The 21,892-nt window shown below is 38.3% G+C and overlaps 1 protein-coding gene across 2 annotated transcripts in view; it reads right to left on the reverse strand.

Annotated features, from left to right (window-relative positions):
• The window catches only part of cntn5 (contactin 5), a 700,818-nt gene that overhangs the window by 436,789 nt on the left and 242,137 nt on the right, over positions 1-21,892 (reverse strand). For both annotated transcript variants that reach the window (XM_052468732.1, XM_052468731.1), the window contains exons 4-5: positions 13,303-13,426; positions 10,830-10,999 (exon numbers count right to left, since the gene is read on the reverse strand). In XM_052468732.1, coding sequence (XP_052324692.1) covers positions 10,830-10,999; positions 13,303-13,426 — 294 coding nt within the window. The remainder of the gene's footprint in view (positions 1-10,829; positions 11,000-13,302; positions 13,427-21,892) is intronic.

Here is a 21,892-nt window from a genome sequence, read left to right on the forward strand (position 1 = left end):
ATGGTTATAACATACCCTATTACATTATAACACATGGTTATAACATACCCTATTACATTATAACACATGGTTATAACATACCCTATTAAATTATAACACATGGTTATAACATACCCTAATACATTATAACACATGGTTATAACATACCCTATTACAACACATGGTTATAACATACCCTATTACAGAATAACACATGGTTATAACATACCCTATTACATAATAACACATGGTTATAACATACCCTATTACAACACATGGTTATAACATACCCTATTACAGAATAACACATGGTTATAACATACCCTATTACAACACATGGTTATAACATACCCTATTACATTATAACACATGGTTATAACATACCCTATTACATTATAACACATGGTTATAACATACCCTATTACATTATAACACATGGTTATAACATACCCTATTACATAATAACACATGGTTATAACATACCCTATTACATTATAACACATGGTTATAACATACCCTATTACAACACATGGTTATAACATACCCTATTACAGAATAACACATGGTTATAACATACCCTATTACATAATAACACATGGTTATAACATACACTATTACATTATAACACATGTTATAACATACCCTATTACATTATAACACATGGTTATAACATACCCTATTACAGAATAACACATGGTTATAACATACCCTATTACAGAATAACACATGGTTATAACATACACATGGTTATAACATACCCTATTACATTATAACACATGGTTATAACATACCCTATTACATTATAACACATGATTATAACATACCCTATTACAACACATGGTTATAACATACCCTATTACATTATAACACATGGTTATAACATACCCTATTACATTATAACACATGGTTATAACATACCCTATTACATTATAACACATGGTTATAACATACCCTATTACAGAATAACACATGGTTATAACATACCCTATTACAACACATGGTTATAACATACCCTATTACAGAATAACACATGGTTATAACATACCCTATTACATTATAACACATGGTTATAACATACCCTATTACATAATAACACATGGTTATAACATACCCTATTACATTATAACACATGGTTATAACATACCCTATTACAGAATAACACATGGTTATAACATACACATGGTTATGACATACCCTATTACATTATAACACATGGTTATAACATACCCTATTACATTATAACACATGGTTATAACATACCCTATTACATTATAACACATGGTTATAACATACCCTATTACAACACATGGTTATAACATACCCTATTACAGAATAACACATGGTTATAACATACCCTATTACATTATAACACATGGTTATAACATACCCTATTACAACACATGGTTATAACATACCCTATTACATTATAACACATGGTTATAACATACCCTATTACATTATAACACATGGTTATAACATACCCTATTACAGAATAACACATGGTTATAACATACCCTATTACAACACATGGTTATAACATACCCTATTACATTATAACACATGGTTATAACATACCCTATTACATTATAACACATGGTTATAACATACCCTATTACAGAATAACACATAGTTATAACATACCCTATTACAGAATAACACATGGTTATGACATACCCTATTACAACACATGGTTATAACATACCCTATTACATTATAACACATGGTTATGACATACCCTATTACAACACATGGTTATAACATACCCTATTACATAATAACACATGGTTATAACATACCCTATTACATTATAACACATGGTTATAACATACCCTATTACATTATAACACATGGTTATAACATACCCTATTACATTATAACACATGGTTATAACATACCCTATTACATTATAACACATGGTTATAACATACCCTATTACATTATAACACATGGTTATAACATACCCTATTACAACACATGGTTATAACATACCCTATTACAGAATAACACATGGTTATGACATACCCTATTACATTATAACACATGGTTATAACATACCCTATTACATTATAACACATGGTTATAACATACCCTATTACATTATAACACATGGTTATAACATACCCTATTACATAATAACACATGGTTATAACATACCCTATTACAGAATAACACATGGTTATAACATACCCTATTACAACACATGGTTATAACATACCCTATTACATAATAACACATGGTTATAACATACCCTATTACATTATAACACAGGGTTATAACATACACATGGTTATAACATACCCTATTACATTATAACACATGATTATAACATACCCTATTACATTATAACACATGGTTATAACATACCCTATTATAACACATGGTTATAACATACCCTATTACATTATAACACATGGTTATAACATACCCTATTACATTATAACACATGGTTATAACATACCCTATTATAACACATGGTTATAACATACCCTATTACAACACATGGTTATAACATACCCTATTACAGAATAACACATGGTTATAACATACCCTATTACATTATAACACATGGTTATAACATACCCTATTACATAATAACACATGGTTATAACATACCCTATTACAGAATAACACATGGTTATAACATACCCTATTACATTATAACACATGGTTATAACATACCCTATTACATTATAACACATGGTTATAACATACCCTATTAAATTATAACACATGGTTATAACATACCCTAATACATTATAACACATGGTTATAACATACCCTATTACAACACATGGTTATAACATACCCTATTACAGAATAACACATGGTTATAACATACCCTATTACATAATAACACATGGTTATAACATACCCTATTACAACACATGGTTATAACATACCCTATTACAGAATAACACATGGTTATAACATACCCTATTACAACACATGGTTATAACATACCCTATTACATTATAACACATGGTTATAACATACCCTATTACATTATAACACATGGTTATAACATACCCTATTACATTATAACACATGGTTATAACATACCCTATTACATAATAACACATGGTTATAACATACCCTATTACATTATAACACATGGTTATAACATACCCTATTACAACACATGGTTATAACATACCCTATTACAGAATAACACATGGTTATAACATACCCTATTACATAATAACACATGGTTATAACATACACTATTACATTATAACACATGTTATAACATACCCTATTACATTATAACACATGGTTATAACATACCCTATTACAGAATAACACATGGTTATAACATACCCTATTACAGAATAACACATGGTTATAACATACACATGGTTATAACATACCCTATTACATTATAACACATGGTTATAACATACCCTATTACATTATAACACATGATTATAACATACCCTATTACAACACATGGTTATAACATACCCTATTACATTATAACACATGGTTATAACATACCCTATTACATTATAACACATGGTTATAACATACCCTATTACATTATAACACATGGTTATAACATACCCTATTACAGAATAACACATGGTTATAACATACCCTATTACAACACATGGTTATAACATACCCTATTACAGAATAACACATGGTTATAACATACCCTATTACATTATAACACATGGTTATAACATACCCTATTACATAATAACACATGGTTATAACATACCCTATTACATTATAACACATGGTTATAACATACCCTATTACAGAATAACACATGGTTATAACATACACATGGTTATGACATACCCTATTACATTATAACACATGGTTATAACATACTCCTATTACATTATAACACATGGTTATAACATACCCTATTACATTATAACACAAGGTTATAACATACCCTATTACAACACATGGTTATAACATACCCTATTACAGAATAACACATGGTTATAACATACCCTATTACATTATAACACATGGTTATAACATACCCTATTACAACACATGGTTATAACATACCCTATTACATTATAACACATGGTTATAACATACCCTATTACATTATAACACATGGTTATAACATACCCTATTACAGAATAACACATGGTTATAACATACCCTATTACAACACATGGTTATAACATACCCTATTACATTATAACACATGGTTATAACATACCCTATTACATTATAACACATGGTTATAACATACCCTATTACAGAATAACACATAGTTATAACATACCCTATTACAGAATAACACATGGTTATGACATACCCTATTACAACACATGGTTATAACATACCCTATTACATTATAACACATGGTTATGACATACCCTATTACAACACATGGTTATAACATACCCTATTACATAATAACACATGGTTATAACATACCCTATTACATTATAACACATGGTTATAACATACCCTATTACATTATAACACATGGTTATAACATACCCTATTACATTATAACACATGGTTATAACATACCCTATTACATTATAACACATGGTTATAACATACCCTATTACATTATAACACATGGTTATAACATACCCTATTACAACACATGGTTATAACATACCCTATTACAGAATAACACATGGTTATGACATACCCTATTACATTATAACACATGGTTATAACATACCCTATTACATTATAACACATGGTTATAACATACCCTATTACATTATAACACATGGTTATAACATACCCTATTACATAATAACACATGGTTATAACATACCCTATTACAGAATAACACATGGTTATAACATACCCTATTACAACACATGGTTATAACATACCCTATTACATAATAACACATGGTTATAACATACCCTATTACATTATAACACAGGGTTATAACATACACATGGTTATAACATACCCTATTACATTATAACACATGATTATAACATACCCTATTACATTATAACACATGGTTATAACATACCCTATTATAACACATGGTTATAACATACCCTATTACATTATAACACATGGTTATAACATACCCTATTACATTATAACACATGGTTATAACATACCCTATTATAACACATGGTTATAACATACCCTATTATAACACATGGTTATAACATACCCTATTACATTATAACACATGGTTATAACATACCCTATTACATTATAACACATGATTATAACATACCCTATTACATTATAACACATGGTTATAACATACCCTATTATAACACATGGTTATAACATACCCTATTACATTATAACACATGGTTATAACATACCCTATTACATTATAACACATGATTATAACATACCCTATTACATTATAACACATGGTTATAACATACCCTATTATAACACATGGTTATAACATACCCTATTACAACACATGGTTATAACATACCCTATTACAGAATAACACAGGGTTATAACATACCCTGTAACAGAGTAAAATAAAACGGAGGTCGACTATCAGTTCGAATAATTTATTTGCATAGATTAACATAATATCAAATCAACAGACCAAGTAGTAGACATTAATCATTACTATGTAGAATTGCATGAAATTTATTTTAAAACAGCCATAAAATCAATATTTAAGTGCATGCGTCTCAATAAATTATAACCTGAATACATTATTACCCCCAACATGGCCAAATTCACATTTCCAATGCCTGACATACCAAGCTAGAACGGACCCGTTTTCTCATCCAATAGCCAATTTAGGCTGAATTATCGCAGAGGGCTACAAGCAACTCCCAGAGAAGGTCAGGCTCCTTGGGCTTTCTGGTGCCCACCCTGGTTTGGGTGTCCTCGGCCATAACAAAGGTGGCATATCATTCTGGGTTCCACCGCGCAAGAGAGGTCCGTTGAGTTTTATGAACGGCAAGGCAGGTACACAGTGAATTAAGATGTTGTTGGTTTTCAATGTTCTGATTGGCCAAAGTGGTCCAGCCTCAGATGGGCTTCCACAGTGCACACACAGCCTATAGGACTGCATCATTACCACCGCCAGAGAGAGGACAGGGAAGAAACCACCATTTTACCTCTCGTCTGCTATACATATTTATTTAGTTCGTCATTCTATCGTTTTTCATGGAATTGTAGTGGTTATTAAATATAATTTATTTCGAATTTATCAGAATTAATTTAGTTTGAAATAGATTTACCAACTCCATGTATTATCCAATTTAAATACTTAGTCAGCCGCAACTGAATGTCTTCAACTGTAATGTGACTTCTGCATTCAACTCCTCTGAATCAGAGCGGTACGGAGGGCTGCCTTGCTCAATGGAAGACTTTTCCATCTTGCCTGCTCAGGGATTCGAAAGACCTTTCGCTTACTGGCCCAACGCTTTTAACCCTTAGGTTACCACCGCACTCCGGCATAGCTTACCGTTTTCTTATTCTAAAATATTCCACTACAAGATTTTTCGGCGTAAATCAGAAGTTTTACTGTCGGTGGTCGACAGATAAATCCGATTCGATGCATGAGATTGTACCATGGCAATGTGGAATAACCTTGAGTTTCACAGGGAGGGATAAATGATGGACATTCGTTATGCAGAGAGAGAGAGTTAGAGAGGGAGCTGCATCACGTCCGTGTCCCAAATGGCACCATATCCCCATCGGGTAACAGTTAAACGTAGTGCACTACACAGGGAACAGAGTGCCATTTGGGACACCGACTGACAGGCCTTTAGCTGCTGGCTGGCCATGTTGAGGAGAAGGGGAGACCAGGAAGTAGGTCTACAACACTTTACTAATAAATATTCCAAGGGGAGGAATATTGAATTGAGATCTGTTCCAACTTTCGACCGATGATAAATTATCATGGTGTGTAGCAGTTGGACTGTATGAAGTTGTCAAGAATAAGTAAGGTCATACACACACACACTGGTAAGCATGCACACAAACACACAGACACAGAGAGAGAGACACGCACACGCACACATTGGTAAGTCTGGTGGCAGGCAGCAGGGAGAGGCCAGAGGGCTGACCAGACTCAGCAGGCATCAGTATAATGTTTTGATATCTCAGCAGGCATCAGTATAATGTATTTATATCTCAGCAGACATCAGTATAATGTTTTGATATCTCAGCAGGCATCAGTATAATGTATTGATATCTCAGCAGGCATCAGTATAATGTATTGATATCTCAGCAGGCATCAGTATAATGTATTGATATCTCAGCAGACATCAGTATAATGTATTGATATCTCAGCAGGCATCAGTATAATGTATTGATATCTCAGCAGGCATCAGTATAATGTATTGATATCTCAGCAGACATCAGTATAATGTATTGATATCTCAGCAGGCATCAGTATAATGTATTTATATCTCAGCAGGCATCAGTATAATGTATTGATATCTCAGCAGACATCAGTATAATGTATTGATATCTCAGCAGGCATCAGTATAATGTTTTGATATCTCAGCAGGCATCAGTATAATGTATTGATATCTCAGCAGGCATCAGTATAATGTATTTATATCTCAGCAGGCATCAGTATAATGTATTTATATCTCAGCAGGCATCAGTATAATGTTTTGATATCTCAGCAGGCATCAGTATAATGTATTTATATCTCAGCAGGCATCAGTATAATGTATTGATATCTCAGCAGGCATCAGTATAATGTATTCATATCTCAGCAGACATCAGTATAATGTATTGATATCTCAGCAGGCATCAGTATAAAGTATTGATATCTCAGCAGGCATCAGTATAATGTATTGATATCTCAGCAGGCATCAGTATAATGTATTGATATCTCAGCAGGCATCAGTATAATGTATTGATATCTCAGCAGACATCAGTATAATGTATTGATATCTCAGCAGGCATCAGTATAAAGTATTGATATCTCAGCAGACATCAGTATAATGTATTGATATCTCAGCAGGCATCAGTATAATGTATTGATATCTCAGCAGGCATCAGTATAATGTATTGATATCTCAGCAGGCATCAGTATAATGTATTGATATCTCAGCAGGCATCAGTATAAAGTATTGATATCTCAGCAGGCATCAGTATAAAGTATTGATATCTCAGCAGACATCAGTATAATGTATTGATATCTCAGCAGGCATCAGTATAATGTATTGATATCTCAGCAGGCATCAGTATAATGTATTGATATCTCAGCAGGCATCAGTATAATGTATTGATATCTCAGCAGGCATCAGTATAAAGTATTGATATCTCAGCAGGCATCAGTATAATGTATTGATATCTCAGCAGACATCAGTATAATGTATTGATATCTCAGCAGGCATCAGTATAAAGTATTGATATCTCAGCAGGCATCAGTATAAAGTATTGATATCTCAGCAGACATCAGTATAATGTATTGATATCTCAGCAGGCATCAGTATAATGTATTGATATCTCAGCAGGCATCAGTATAATGTATTGATATCTCAGCAGGCATCAGTATAATGTATTGATATCTCAGCAGGCATCAGTATAATATATTGATATCTCAGTGTGTAACAGCAGACCCTATACATCCTACACACACAGAACCCTCCTCTTCCCTCCCTCCCTCCCCCTCCCTCCCTCCCTCCCTCCCTCCCTCCCTCCCTCCCTCCCTCCCTCCCTCCCTCCCTCCCTCCCTCCCTCCACCTTTTTTTCTTCCTAGGGGTAGATCATCTTTAAAATTGTAGTTTTCATCAATGTAATTGTCTTCATCATTTCCAATCCACCATAATATACACTATATACATTTTACGGACACAGTATATTTTACATGAGTTATATTTAGTTTGTTTTCAGTCCCATCCTTCAGCTACAGTCAACCCTTCCTATGCATCTCTGAACACCATCCAGTTTTCATTCCTCCACTTTTTGGTATAAGAACCAATGTATTCATCTTTAAAACGTATTCACTTCTAACCTGTATCTTATCCATTCACCATAACATCCCATATACAACACAGTCTGTATATTCTCTAGCAGCAACAGTCCACTGGCTGAGAATTGTGGAACATAAGCTTCCCGCAGGCATATGGCAATAAGGCTTTTGTGACCTGCACTCCCGGGGAAACTGTAAGCAAAGGGGCACAGTCGCCCCTGGCCTCACCATCACTATGCTTCCCTGGCTTGTGATGATGTTTTGGAGCCTGGCCACAGGACTACTGGAGGAAGTGAATGGTGGCAGCAACACAAATGGCACCCTATTCTTACACCCTCTCCCCATCGGGCTCTGGTCAAAAGTAGAGCACTATATAGGGACTAGGGTGCCAACCCTGGTCTAAAGTAGCATATTACATAGGGAATAGGGTGTTGTTTGGGATGCGGACATGGTGTTAGGCTGCTTCCAATCACCCCACTACCAGGGCAGCTAAGCACAGAGTTAAGGGTACTTCCCAGTCAGACAGCAGTTACAGGGCCTTCAGAAGCTTTTCATACTCCTGGACTTATTCCACATTTTTTTGTGTTACAGCCTGAATTCAACATGGATTACATATTTATGTTTCTTACCCATCTACACAAAATACCCCATGATGACAAAGTGAAAACATGTTTTTAGAAATGTTAGCAAATTAAATGAAAATGAAATAAAGAAAAATCAAATGTACATAACTATTCAAAATCCTGAGTCAATACCTTGCAGAAGCGCCATTGGCAGTGATTACAGCTGTCTTTCTGGGTCTCTAAGAGCTTTGCACAAATGCAATATTTGCACATTATTTGTTTTAGAAATACACCAAGCTCTGTCAAATTGGTTGTTGATCATTGCTTGACAACCATTTTCAAGTATTTCTAGTAGATTTAAGTCCAAACTGTAACTCGGCCTTCTTGGTAAGCAACTCCAGTGTAGATTTGGCCTTGTGTTTTAGCTTATTGTCCTGCTGAAAGGTGAATTAATCTCCCAGTATCTCCTGGAAAGCAGATTGAACCAGGTTTTCCTCTAAGATTTTGCCTGTGCCTAGCTCTATTCCATTTATTTTTCATCCTGAAAAACCCAGTCTGTAATGATTACAAGCATACCCATAACATGACGCAGCCACCACTATAGTTGAAAATATGGAGAGCGGTACTCAGTAATGTGTTGTATTGGATTTGCCCCAAATATAACACTTTGTATTCAGGAGAGATGTTATCTATATATATATACTATATATATATATATATATATATATATAATATTGCTATATATATATATATACTATATATATGTACTGCATAATTTTGCACGCCCAATTTGTCAGTTTTGATTTGTTAAAAAAGTTTGAAATATCCAATAAATGTCATTCCATCCAACCTATATATATATACTGCTATCTTTATATAATATATATATATACTGCTATCTTTATATAATATATATATATACTGCTATCTATATATATATATATACTGCTATCTTTATATAATATATATATATACTGCTATCTATATATATATATATACTGCTATCTTTATATAATATATATATATACTGCTATCTATATATATATATATACTGCTATCTATATGTACTATATATATATATATACTGCTATCTATATATATATATATACTGCTATCTATATGTACTATATATATATATATACTGCTATCTATATATACTATATATATTTATATATATATATTTATATTTATAGTAGTATAGCAAAATATCTGTCACAGCCCAACTTGTCCCTGAGATTGCATTCACGATAAACGCTGTATACAGTATGTCGACTCAATCGGAAAATGACCATTATATTTTAACAAGGATCTTCCACTATACTTCCGCGATAGGGCTTGAATCAAAACAAAAAATTCAGTCTAACAAACTGTATATAATACCGTGTGTAAATGGAGAGATCAGAGAGAGAGATACCCACAGGCAAACTGTAGCAGTGCATCCCGACTCAGGACCGTCCCATAGCTGTTCTCCGCCTTACACTGGTATCTCCCATAGTCTGCCGTCTCGCTGGCGTTGGTTATTATCAAGTTGCCGTCGATCAAGCTGTAACGGTTCTCTGTCTCCACTACTGTTCCATTGATGAACCAACTGCAGACATAAACAATGAGAACAAAGGGTTACATGTAGAATCTGTGGCTCCGATTCTTATGAATATGGACAGATAGAGAGAGACAGAGACGTATGTAAATAGAGAAGAGCAGAGAGAGAGAGAGAGAGAGAGAGAGAGATATTTCAATTGGCTCTATTAAAACTGTTTAGTTTGATCCTGAGTGTAGGTTATTTCCCTGACATCTGGAATCAAGGACTCATAACCCCAATCTTTAATAACAGAGACAAATTTGACCCGAACAATTACAGAGGCATTTGTGTGAACAGTACCCTGGGAAAGGTTTTCTGTAGTATTATACATGTAATTAATAAGCACAATGAGTAAAAGCCTAATTGAATTTATACCAAACATCACACGACTGATGATATTTACACCCTACACACCCTGATAGATAAACACGTCCACCAAAATAATACCAACATACACGCTTGCTTCATCGACTTCCAAAAAGCATTTGATTCTATTTGGCGTACAGGACTGTTCTACAAAGTTTTTGAAAGTGGTGTAGCGGGTAAAACATATGACATAATTAAATCAATGTATACTGGCAATAGGTGCAGCATTAAAAATGGTAAGAAAATAACATAATTATTTAACCAGGGTCTAAAACTAATCGAATGTGTCATTGAACCAATTGCACTTCATGCCAGTGAGGTGTGGGGTCCACTTGCAAAACAAGATTTCACCAAATGGGACAAACACCCCATTGAAACCAAGCATGTAGAGTTCTGTAAGATTCTCCTACATGTCCAGAGGAAAACTACAAACCCTGCATGCAGGGTAGAATTAGCCCAAAATCCACTAATAATAAAAACTCAAAAAAGAGCAATTCAGTTTTGGAAACATCTCAAATACAGAGACCCCCCTCTCATATCATTACCAAGCCCTGCAATGCCAAGAGCTGAGCAAAGAAAAGAGTCCCCTCATCCAGCTGGTCCTGAGGCCGAGTTCACAAACCTGTACAGGGTTAGAGATAGAGATAGATATAGAGTCATACCTGTATACAGGTACAGGGTTAGAGATAGAGATAGAGATAGAGATAGAGATAGATATAGAGATAGAGATAGAGATAGAGATAGAGATAGAGATAGAGTCATACCTGTATACAGGTACAGGGTTAGAGATAGATATAGATATAGAGTCATACCTGTATACAGGTACAGGGTTAGAGATAGATATAGATATAGAGTCATACCTGTATACAGGTACAGGGTTAGAGATAGATATAGATATAGAGTCATACCTGTATACAGGTACAGGGTTAGAGATAGAGATAGATATAGAGTCATACCTGTATACAGGTACAGGGTTAGAGATAGATATAGAGATAGAGTCATACCTGTATACAGGTACAGGGTTAGATATAGATATAGAGATAGAGTCATACCTGTATACAGGTACAGGGTTAGAGATAGATATAGAGATAGAGTCATACCTGTATACAGGTACAGGGTTAGAGATAGAGATAGAGATAGAGTCATACCTGTATACAGGTACAGGGTTAGAGATAGATATATAGATAGAGTCATACCTGTATACAGGTACAGGGTTAGAGACAGAGTCATACCTGTATACAGGTACAGGGTTAGAGATAGATATAGAGATAGAGTCATACCTGTATACAGGTACAGGGTTAGAGATAGAGATAGAGATAGAGTCATACCTGTATACAGGTACAGGGTTAGAGATAGAGATAGATATAGAGTCATACCTGTATACAGGTACAGGGTTAGAGATAGAGATAGAGATAGAGATAGAGTCATACCTGTATACAGGTACAGGGTTAGAGATAGAGATAGAGATAGAGATAGATATAGAGTCATACCTGTATACAGGTACAGGGTTAGAGATAGAGATATAGATAGAGATAGATATAGAGTCATACCTGTATACAGGTACAGGGTTAGAGATAGATATAGAGATAGAGTCATACCTGTATACAGGTACAGGGTTAGAGATAGAGATAGAGATAGAGTCATACCTGTATACAGGTACAGGGTTAGAGATAGATATAGAGATAGAGTCATACCTGTATACAGGTACAGGGTTAGAGATAGATATAGAGTCATACCTGTATACAGGTACAGGGTTAGAGATAGATATAGAGATAGAGTCATACCTGTATACAGGTACAGGGTTAGAGATAGATATAGAGATATAGATAGAGTCATACCTGTATACAGGTACAGGGTTAGAGATAGATATAGAGATATAGATAGAGTCATACCTGTATACAGGTACAGGGTTAGAGATAGATATAGAGATAGAGATAGAGTCATACCTGTATACAGGTACAGGGTTGCCTCTGGCTTCACAGCTCATCATAACTTTCTTCTCCTCAGAGTCCAACGCAAAGACGGCATCATGTGGTTCCTGGACGAACACCGGCCCAAACTCTTCACGCTCTGAAAGATGTAGAAGATAACGAGGAGTTAAGAAAAAGGAGGGTCACATTGAAGAAGAAAGCAAGTAACACCAACACTAAATCAGATGATTTCAGAGGGAGTATCACCAACACTAAATCAGATGATTTCAGAGGGAGTAACACCAACACTAAATCAGATGATTTCAGAAGGAGTAACACCAACACTAAATCAGATGATTTCAGAGGGAGTAACACCAACACTAAATCAGATGATTTCAGAGGGAGTATCACCAACACTAAATCAGATGATTTCAGAGGGAGTAACACCAACACTAAATCAGATGATTTCAGAAGGAGTAACACCAACACTAAATCAGATGATTTCAGAGGGAGTATCACCAACACTAAATCAGATGATTTCAGAAGGAGTAACACCAACACTAAATCAGATGATTTCAGAGGGAGTAACACCAACACTAAATCAGATGATTTCAGAAGGAGTAACACCAACACTAAATCAGATGATTTCAGAGGGAGTAACACCAACACTAAATCAGATGATTTCAGAAGGAGTAACACCAACACTAAATCAGATGATTTCAGAAGGAGTATCACCAACACTAAATCAGATGATTTCAGAGGGAGTAACACCAACACTAAATCAGATGATTTCAGAAGGAGTATCACCAACACTAAATCAGATGATTTCAGAAGGAGTATCACCAACACTAAATCAGATGATTTCAGAAGGAGTAACACCAACACTAAATCAGATGATTTCAGAAGGAGTATCACCAACACTAAATCATTCAGCACTAAATCAGATGATTTCAGAAGGAGTATCACCAACACTAAATCAGATGATTTCAGAGGGAGTAACACCAACACTAAATCAGATGATTTCAGAAGGAGTGACACCAACACTAAATCAGATGATTTCAGAAGGAGTAACACCAACACTAAATCAGATGATTTCAGAGGGAGTATCACCAACACTAAATCAGATGATTTCAGAGGGAGTAACACCAACACTAAATCAGATGATTTCAGAAGGAGTAACACCAACACTAAATCAGATGATTTCAGAGGGAGTAACACCAACACTAAATCAGATGATTTCAGAGGGAGTAACACCAACACTAAATCAGATGATTTCAGAGGGAGTAACACCAACACTAAATCAGATGATTTCAGAGGGAGTAACACCAACACTAAATCAGATGATTTCAGAGGGAGTAACTCCAACACTAAATCAGATTATTTCAGAAGGAGTAACACCAACACTAAATCAGATGATTTCAGAGGGAGTATCACCAACACTAAATCAGATGATTTCAGAAGGAGTAACACCAACACTAAATCAGATGATTTCAGAAGGAGTAACACCAACACTAAATCAGATGATTTCAGAGGGAGTATCACCAACACTAAATCAGATGATTTCAGAGGGAGTAGCACCAACACTAAATCAGATGATTTCAGAGGGAGTAACACCGACACTAAATCAGATGATTTCAGAGGGAGTAGCACCAACACTAAATCAGATGATTTCAGGGGGAGTAACACCGACACTAAATCATTCACCGGCACATCAGAGAGTGCGGCACTGAGACGGCACTCAACCAGCTGTATGCGACCATGAGCAAACAGGAAAACGCTCATCCAGAGGCGGCGCTCCTAGTGGCCGGGGGCTTTAATGCAGGAAATCTTAAATCCGTTTTACCTAAAAATCTCTATTGCACTCCACACTGCCATTTCCCACCTGGACAAAGGGAACACCTACGTGAGAATGCTATTGATTGACTGCAGCTCATCGTTCAACACCAAAGTTCCCTCAAAGCTCAGCACGACTCCAAAACCATCATTAAGTTTGCTGATGACACAGCAGGGGTCGTCACTGGCCCCAGTGATGAGGATCAGTGTGGCAGATGTGTTGTTACTATGATGTTGAATGCTGAGCTGTAGTCAATGAACAGCATTCTCACATACAGTAGGTGTTCCTTTTGTCCAGGTGGGAAAGGTCAGTGTGGAGAGTGATTGAGATTGTGTCACCTCTGGATCTGTTTGGGCAGTATGTGAATTGGAGTGGGTCCAGGGTTTCCAGCATGATGGTCTTGATGTGAGCCCTGCCTTTCAGAGCACGTCATGGCTACAGGTGTGAGTTCTCTGGAATGATGATCACACTTCACCATCCGGCAATCTGACGGGCAAATCTGGGTTTGGTGGATGCCAGGAGAACCCCACCTGCCCCAATGCATAGTTCCAACTGTAAAGTTTGTTGGAGGAGGAATATTAGTCTGGGGCTGTTTTTCATGGTTTGGGCTGTGCCTCTTAGTTCCAGTGAAGAGAAATCTTAACACTACAGCATACAATTGTATTCCAAGATGGCGTAGCAGTGCAGACGTGTTTTGTTCATCCTCTCGTGTACTTTTGTATTTTTTCGTCTTTTTTTGTATATATTTCAATTTTATTCTCAATCTCTTCTCCATTTTAGTTCAATTATACCTTCCGGTAACCTGCCTCAGCCAATGTGATACGGAACCGCTATTATTTATAGCAAGAACCACCTAGCCATCAGACGCTAACCAGCTAATTAGCTACAAGCTATTTAGTCATTGTTAGCCACTGCTAGCGGCCTTTACCTTCTGCACAGATACCAGTCGTTTTTTAAACTTCATTTAGATTTTTTTTTTGCCTTGCTAATACTCGCCAGCCTACCAGTAACGGACTCTCCACTACAACGCTGGATTCCTGCCGTAATCCCTGGACCATTACTCCTGATCTTCACAGCTAGCTAGCACCCACCGAGTTATCCAGTACCGAAGCTATCCCTGAGGCCCACCTCCCGGCCTACACAGTTATTCACCATTACTCCTGATCTTCACAGCTAGCTAGCACCCACCGAGTTATCCAGTACCGAAGCTATCCCTGAGGCCCACCTCCCGGCCTACACAGTTATTCACCATTACTCCTGATCTTCACAGCTAGCTAGCACCCACCGAGTTACCCAGTACCAAAGCTATCCCTGAGGCCCACCTCCTGGCCTACTCAGTTGTTCACCCGGACTCCACACAAACACGGCTAGAACACACTACTCCACCGGATCCTTGCCGTGAGCTCTGGTCCGGATCACCGCTGCAACCGAGTGGCTATAGTGGCTAATGCCCCTGCCCTGAAACTATCACCGTGAGCCAGGCGCATCTCCCGGCTAGGAAACTAAATTAGTTGACTTCTTTGTCAATCTGGCTTGGATCCTTTGTCAACACGGCGCCCCGCCGCACCACCACGACTGGTCTCCCGACAAACAATCCATCCGCTGTGCCTTCAACCAGCCTCCGTCAGATGTCGGAGCAGACGCTTCTACTAGCCCCGGGCTACTAGCTTTAAACGCTGCATCACCCGCGTGACAGCGTGGTCGCGACTACTCCGCGGCTTCCCTGTTCCTTGCTATTGTTGCCGCCTGGACTATATGATCACCGGGCTACATAGCTGATGCCTGCTGGACTGTCCATTAACCAAGGTACTCCACTCTGTTTATTTTTTGTTTATCTGTCGGCCCCAGCTGCGAACTCAAGCTCTGTGTGTAGTTAACCGACCCTCTCTGCCAAGTCATCGCCATTTTACCTGTTGTTGTTATAGCTGATTAGCTGTTGTTGTCTCGCCCATTGTTGTCTTAGCTAGCTCTACCAATCAACACCTGTGATTACTTTATGCCTTGCTGTATGGGGCTCTCATGTGTCAATATGCCGTGTATACTGTTGTTTAGGTTAGTTATCATTGTTTTAGTTTACAATGGAGCCCCTAGATCCACTCATCATAACTCTGATACCTCCTTTGTCCCACCTCCCACACATGTGGTGACCTCACCCATTATAACCAGCTTATCCAGAGGTACAACCTCTCTTATCATCACTCAGTGCCTGGGCTTACCTCCACTGTACCCACAGCCCACCATACCCCTGTCTGCAAATTATGCCCTGAATCTAGTCTACCACGCCCAGATATCTGCTCCTTTTATTCATTGCCCCTTCTGCGGCCCCTTCTGCGGCAGGGTAGCCTAGTGGTTAGAGCGTTGGACTAGTAACCGAAAGGTTGCAAGTTCGAATCCCCGAGCTGACAAGGTACAAATCTGTCGTTCTGCCCCTGAACAGGCAGCTTATCCAGAGGTACAACCCATTGTTCCTAGGCCGTCATTGAAAATAAGAATGTGTTCTTAACTGACTTGCCTAGTCAAATAAAGGTAAAATAAAATAAAAATAAAAAAAAACGCTATAGGCGACCAGTTGTGATAGTCTTTTTAGCCGTATCCTCATCCTACTCCTCCTCTGTTCCGCGGGTGATGTGGAGGTAAACAGGCCCTGCATGTCCCCAGGCACCCTCATTTGTTGACTTCTGTGATTGAAAAAGCCTTGGTTTCGTGCATGTCAACATCAGAAGCCTCCTCCCTAAATTTGTTTTACTCACTGCTTTAGCACACTCCGCCAACCCTGATGTCCTTGCCGTGTCTGAATCCTGACTTAAGAAGGCCACCAAAAATTCGGAGATTTCCATACCTAACTACAACATTTTCCGTCAAGAAAGAACTGCAAAAGGGGGAGGAGTTGCAAACTACTGTCATACTTTCCAGGTCTATACCCAAACAGTTTGAACTTCTAATTTTAAAAAATGAACCTCTCCAGGAATAAGTTTCTCACTGTTGCCGCCTGCTATCGAATCCCCTCCGCTCCCAGCTGTGCCCTGGACACCATTTGTGAATTGATCGCCCCCCATCTAGCTTCAGAGTTCGTTTTGTTATGTGACCTAAACTGTGATATGCTTAACACCCCGACAGTCCTACAATCTAAGCTAGATTCCTACAATCAAAGCTAAATGCCCTCAATCTCACACAAATCATCAAGGAACCCACCAGGTACAACCCTAAATCCGTAAACATGGGCACCCTCATAGACATTATCCTGACCAACTTGCCATCCAAATACACCTCCGCTGTTTTCAATCAGAATCTCAGTTATCACTGCCTCAGTGCCTGTATCCGCTATGGGTCCGTGGTCAAACGACCACCCCTCATCACTGTCAAACGCTCCCTAAAACACTTCTGCGAGCAGGCCTTTCTAATCGACCTGGCCGGGGTATTCTGGAAGGATATTGACCTCATCCCGTCAGTTGAGGATGGCTGGTCATTCTTTAAAAGTAATTTCCTCACCATCTTAGATAAAATCTAAATTAGAGCATGACAGACGTAGGTTTACCATGCTGAGAAATAAGGTGATAAAAGAAATCAGACAGGCCAAGACAAACTTTTTTATTAACATAATTGGTGAAGCAAAGGGAAATTCTAAATTGATATGGGAGAATCTAAAAAAGTTAACAGGGAAAGACCATAGTAACACTGCAAAAAGACTAGAAATCATGGTGAATAACAATCTAACACAGGATGCAGTTGAAATAGCAACAGCCTTCAATTCCTACTTTATTGACTCTGTCAGGGTACTGACACAGAACCCCTCCACTGATTTCTTGGGCTCAGTGCTAGTGAATGACACTCAACCTGTCTTCATCATAAGGGAGGTTTCTGAGTCAAAGGTGAACAAGGTGATTAGCTCACTAAAGAACTCTAAAGCCAAAGATGTGTTTGGGATGGACTCTACCTTTCTTAAAAACTACAAAGAGTCACTCATTGGCCCCATTACTAAGGTCACCAACACATCTATTGGTCTCGGTGTGTTTCAAGGGTATGGAAGTCGGCCATAATAACGGCCATCTTTAAATCAGGCGACCCTGCTGACGTGAGTAACTACAGGCCCATTAGTATACTGTGGTGTCAAAGGTTGTTGAAAAGTGTGTAGCAGAACAACTGATTGCCCACCTCAACAACAGCCCCTTCACATTACACTCCATGAAGTTTGGCTTCAGAGCGAAACACTCCACAGAAACGGCCAACTGCTTTCTTCTGAAAATGTGATGGACAAGATGGACAAAGGGGGTGCTGTTGGGGCTGTGTTTCTGGACCTAAGGAAGGCTTTTGATACTGTTAACCATGAGATTCTCATCACAAAATTGTCCAAGTTCAACTTTTCCCCTGATGCCTTGAGATGGATGAAATCATACCTTGAAGGCAGAACTCAGTGTGTCAGAGTGAGCAATGAGCTGTCGCCCACTCGTAGCTATGATGTGGGCGTGCCCCAAGGGTCAATACTGGGGCCCCTCCTGTTCAGCCTGTACATTAATGATCTGCCTTCTGTCTGTACTGGGTCTGAAGTTCAAATGTATGCAGATGATACAGTGATATATGTGCATGCAAAGAGCAAACAACAAGCTGCACAAGAACTCACTACTGTAATGGTCCAGGTTACAAAGTGGCTCAGTGACTCGTGTTTGCATCTCAATGTGAAAAAACTGTTTGCATGTTCTTCACAAAGAGGGCAACAGATGCTACTGAGCCAGATGTCTGTGTCAGGGGAGAAGCTCCAGGTGGTATCCGATTTTAAGTACCTTGGCATCATACTTGATTCCAACCTCTTTTAAAAAGCATGTGAAAAAGGTAATTCAAATAACTAAATTCAATCTAGCTAATTTCCGATTTATACGAAATTGTTTGACTACAGAGGTAGCAAAACTGTACTTCAAATCTATGATACTCCCCACTTAACATACTGCTTGACTAGTTGGGCCCAAGCTTGCTGTACAACATTAAAACCTATTCAGTCTGTCTACAAACAGGCTCTCAAAGTGCTTGATAGGAAGCCCAATAGCCATCATCATTGTCACATCCTTAGAAAACATGAGCTCTTGAGTTGGGAAAATCTTGTGCAATACACCGACGCATGTCTTGTATTCAAGATCCTTAATGGCCTGGCTCCCCTCCACTCAATATTTTTGTTAAACAGAAAACCCAGACATATGGCAGCAGATCCACAAGGTCTGCCATGAGAGGTGACTGTATAGTTCCCCTAAGGAAAAGCACCTTTAGTAAATCTGCATTCTCTGTGAGAGCTTCCCATGTCTGGAATACACTGCCATCAGACACACATAACTGCACCACATATCACACTTTCACAAAATGCTTGAAGACATGGCTAAAGGTCAATCAGATTTGTGAACATGGTCCCTAGCTGTGTGTTGCCGCTTTCCATGTTGTCTGTAGCTTGTGAGGTATGGAAACACTTTGTTGCTTTTATGAATTTTGTCTTGCTGCTTTTTGTTCTATGTTGCTCTGTCTGTATGCTATGTCTTGCTTGTCCTATGTTGCTATGTTGCTATGTCTATGGTGCTATTGTCTATATTGTAATTGTTTTTAATAACCTGCCCAGGGACTGCGGTTGAAAATTAGCCGGCAGGCTAAAACCGGCACTTTTACTGAAACGTTGATTAATGTGCACTGTCCCTGTAAAAATAAAATAAACTAAACTAAAAAACTAAAACTAAGCATGCCCCTTTCAAAAAATGCAGAACTAAGAACAGATATAGCCCTTGGTTCACTCCAGACCTGACTGCCCTTGACCAGCACACAAACATAGGATCGAATAGTCCCCGCGATATGCAACTGTTCAGGGAAGTCAAGAACCAATACACGCAGTCAGTCAGGAAAGCAAAGGCAAGCTTTTTCAAGCAGAAATTTGAATCCTGTAGCACTAACTCCGAAAGGTTTTGGGACACTGTAAAGTCCATGGAGAACAAGAGCACCTCCTCCCAGGTTTCCCACTGCACTGAGACTAGGTAACACGGTCACCACTGATAAATCCATGCGAATCGAACATTTCAATAAGCATTTCTCAACGGCTGGCCATGCCTTCCTCCTGGCTGCTCCAACCCCGGCCAACATCTCCGCCCCCCCCGCAGCTACTTGCCCAAGCCTCCCCAGCTTCTCCTTCACCCAAATCCAGACAGCAGATGTTCTGAAAGAGCGACAAAATCTGGACCAATCAATGTCTAGCTGGGCTAGACAATCTGGATCCTTTCTTTTTAAAACTATCCGCCGCCATTGTTGCAAACCCTATTACCAGCCTGTTCAACCTCTCTTTCGTATCGTCCAAGAACCCTAAAGATTGGAAAGCTGCCACGGTCATCCCCTTCTTCAAAGGGGGTGACACCCTAGACCCAAACTGTTACAGACCTATATCCATCCTGCCCTGCCTTTCTAAAGTCTTCGAAAGCCAAGTTAATAAACAGATCACTGACCATTTCGAATCCCACCGTACCTTCTCCGCTCTGCAATCCGGTTTCCGAGCCAGTCACGGGTACACCTCAGCCACGCTCAAGGTACTGAACGATATCATAACCGCCATCGATAAAAGACAGTACTGTGCAGCCGTCTTCATCGACCTGGCCAAGGCTTTCGAACTCTGTCAATCACCGTATTCTTATCGGCAGACTCAATAGCCTTGGTTTTTCTAATGACTGCCTTGAATGGTTCAGTGTGTCTAATCGGAGGGCATGTTGTTGGGACCTCTGGCAGTCTCTATGGGGCTACCACAAGGTTCAATGATGTCGCTCTTGCTGTGGGCGA

Source organism: Oncorhynchus keta, chromosome 18, assembly GCF_023373465.1.
Source record: "Oncorhynchus keta strain PuntledgeMale-10-30-2019 chromosome 18, Oket_V2, whole genome shotgun sequence".
NCBI lineage: Eukaryota > Metazoa > Chordata > Actinopteri > Salmoniformes > Salmonidae > Oncorhynchus > Oncorhynchus keta.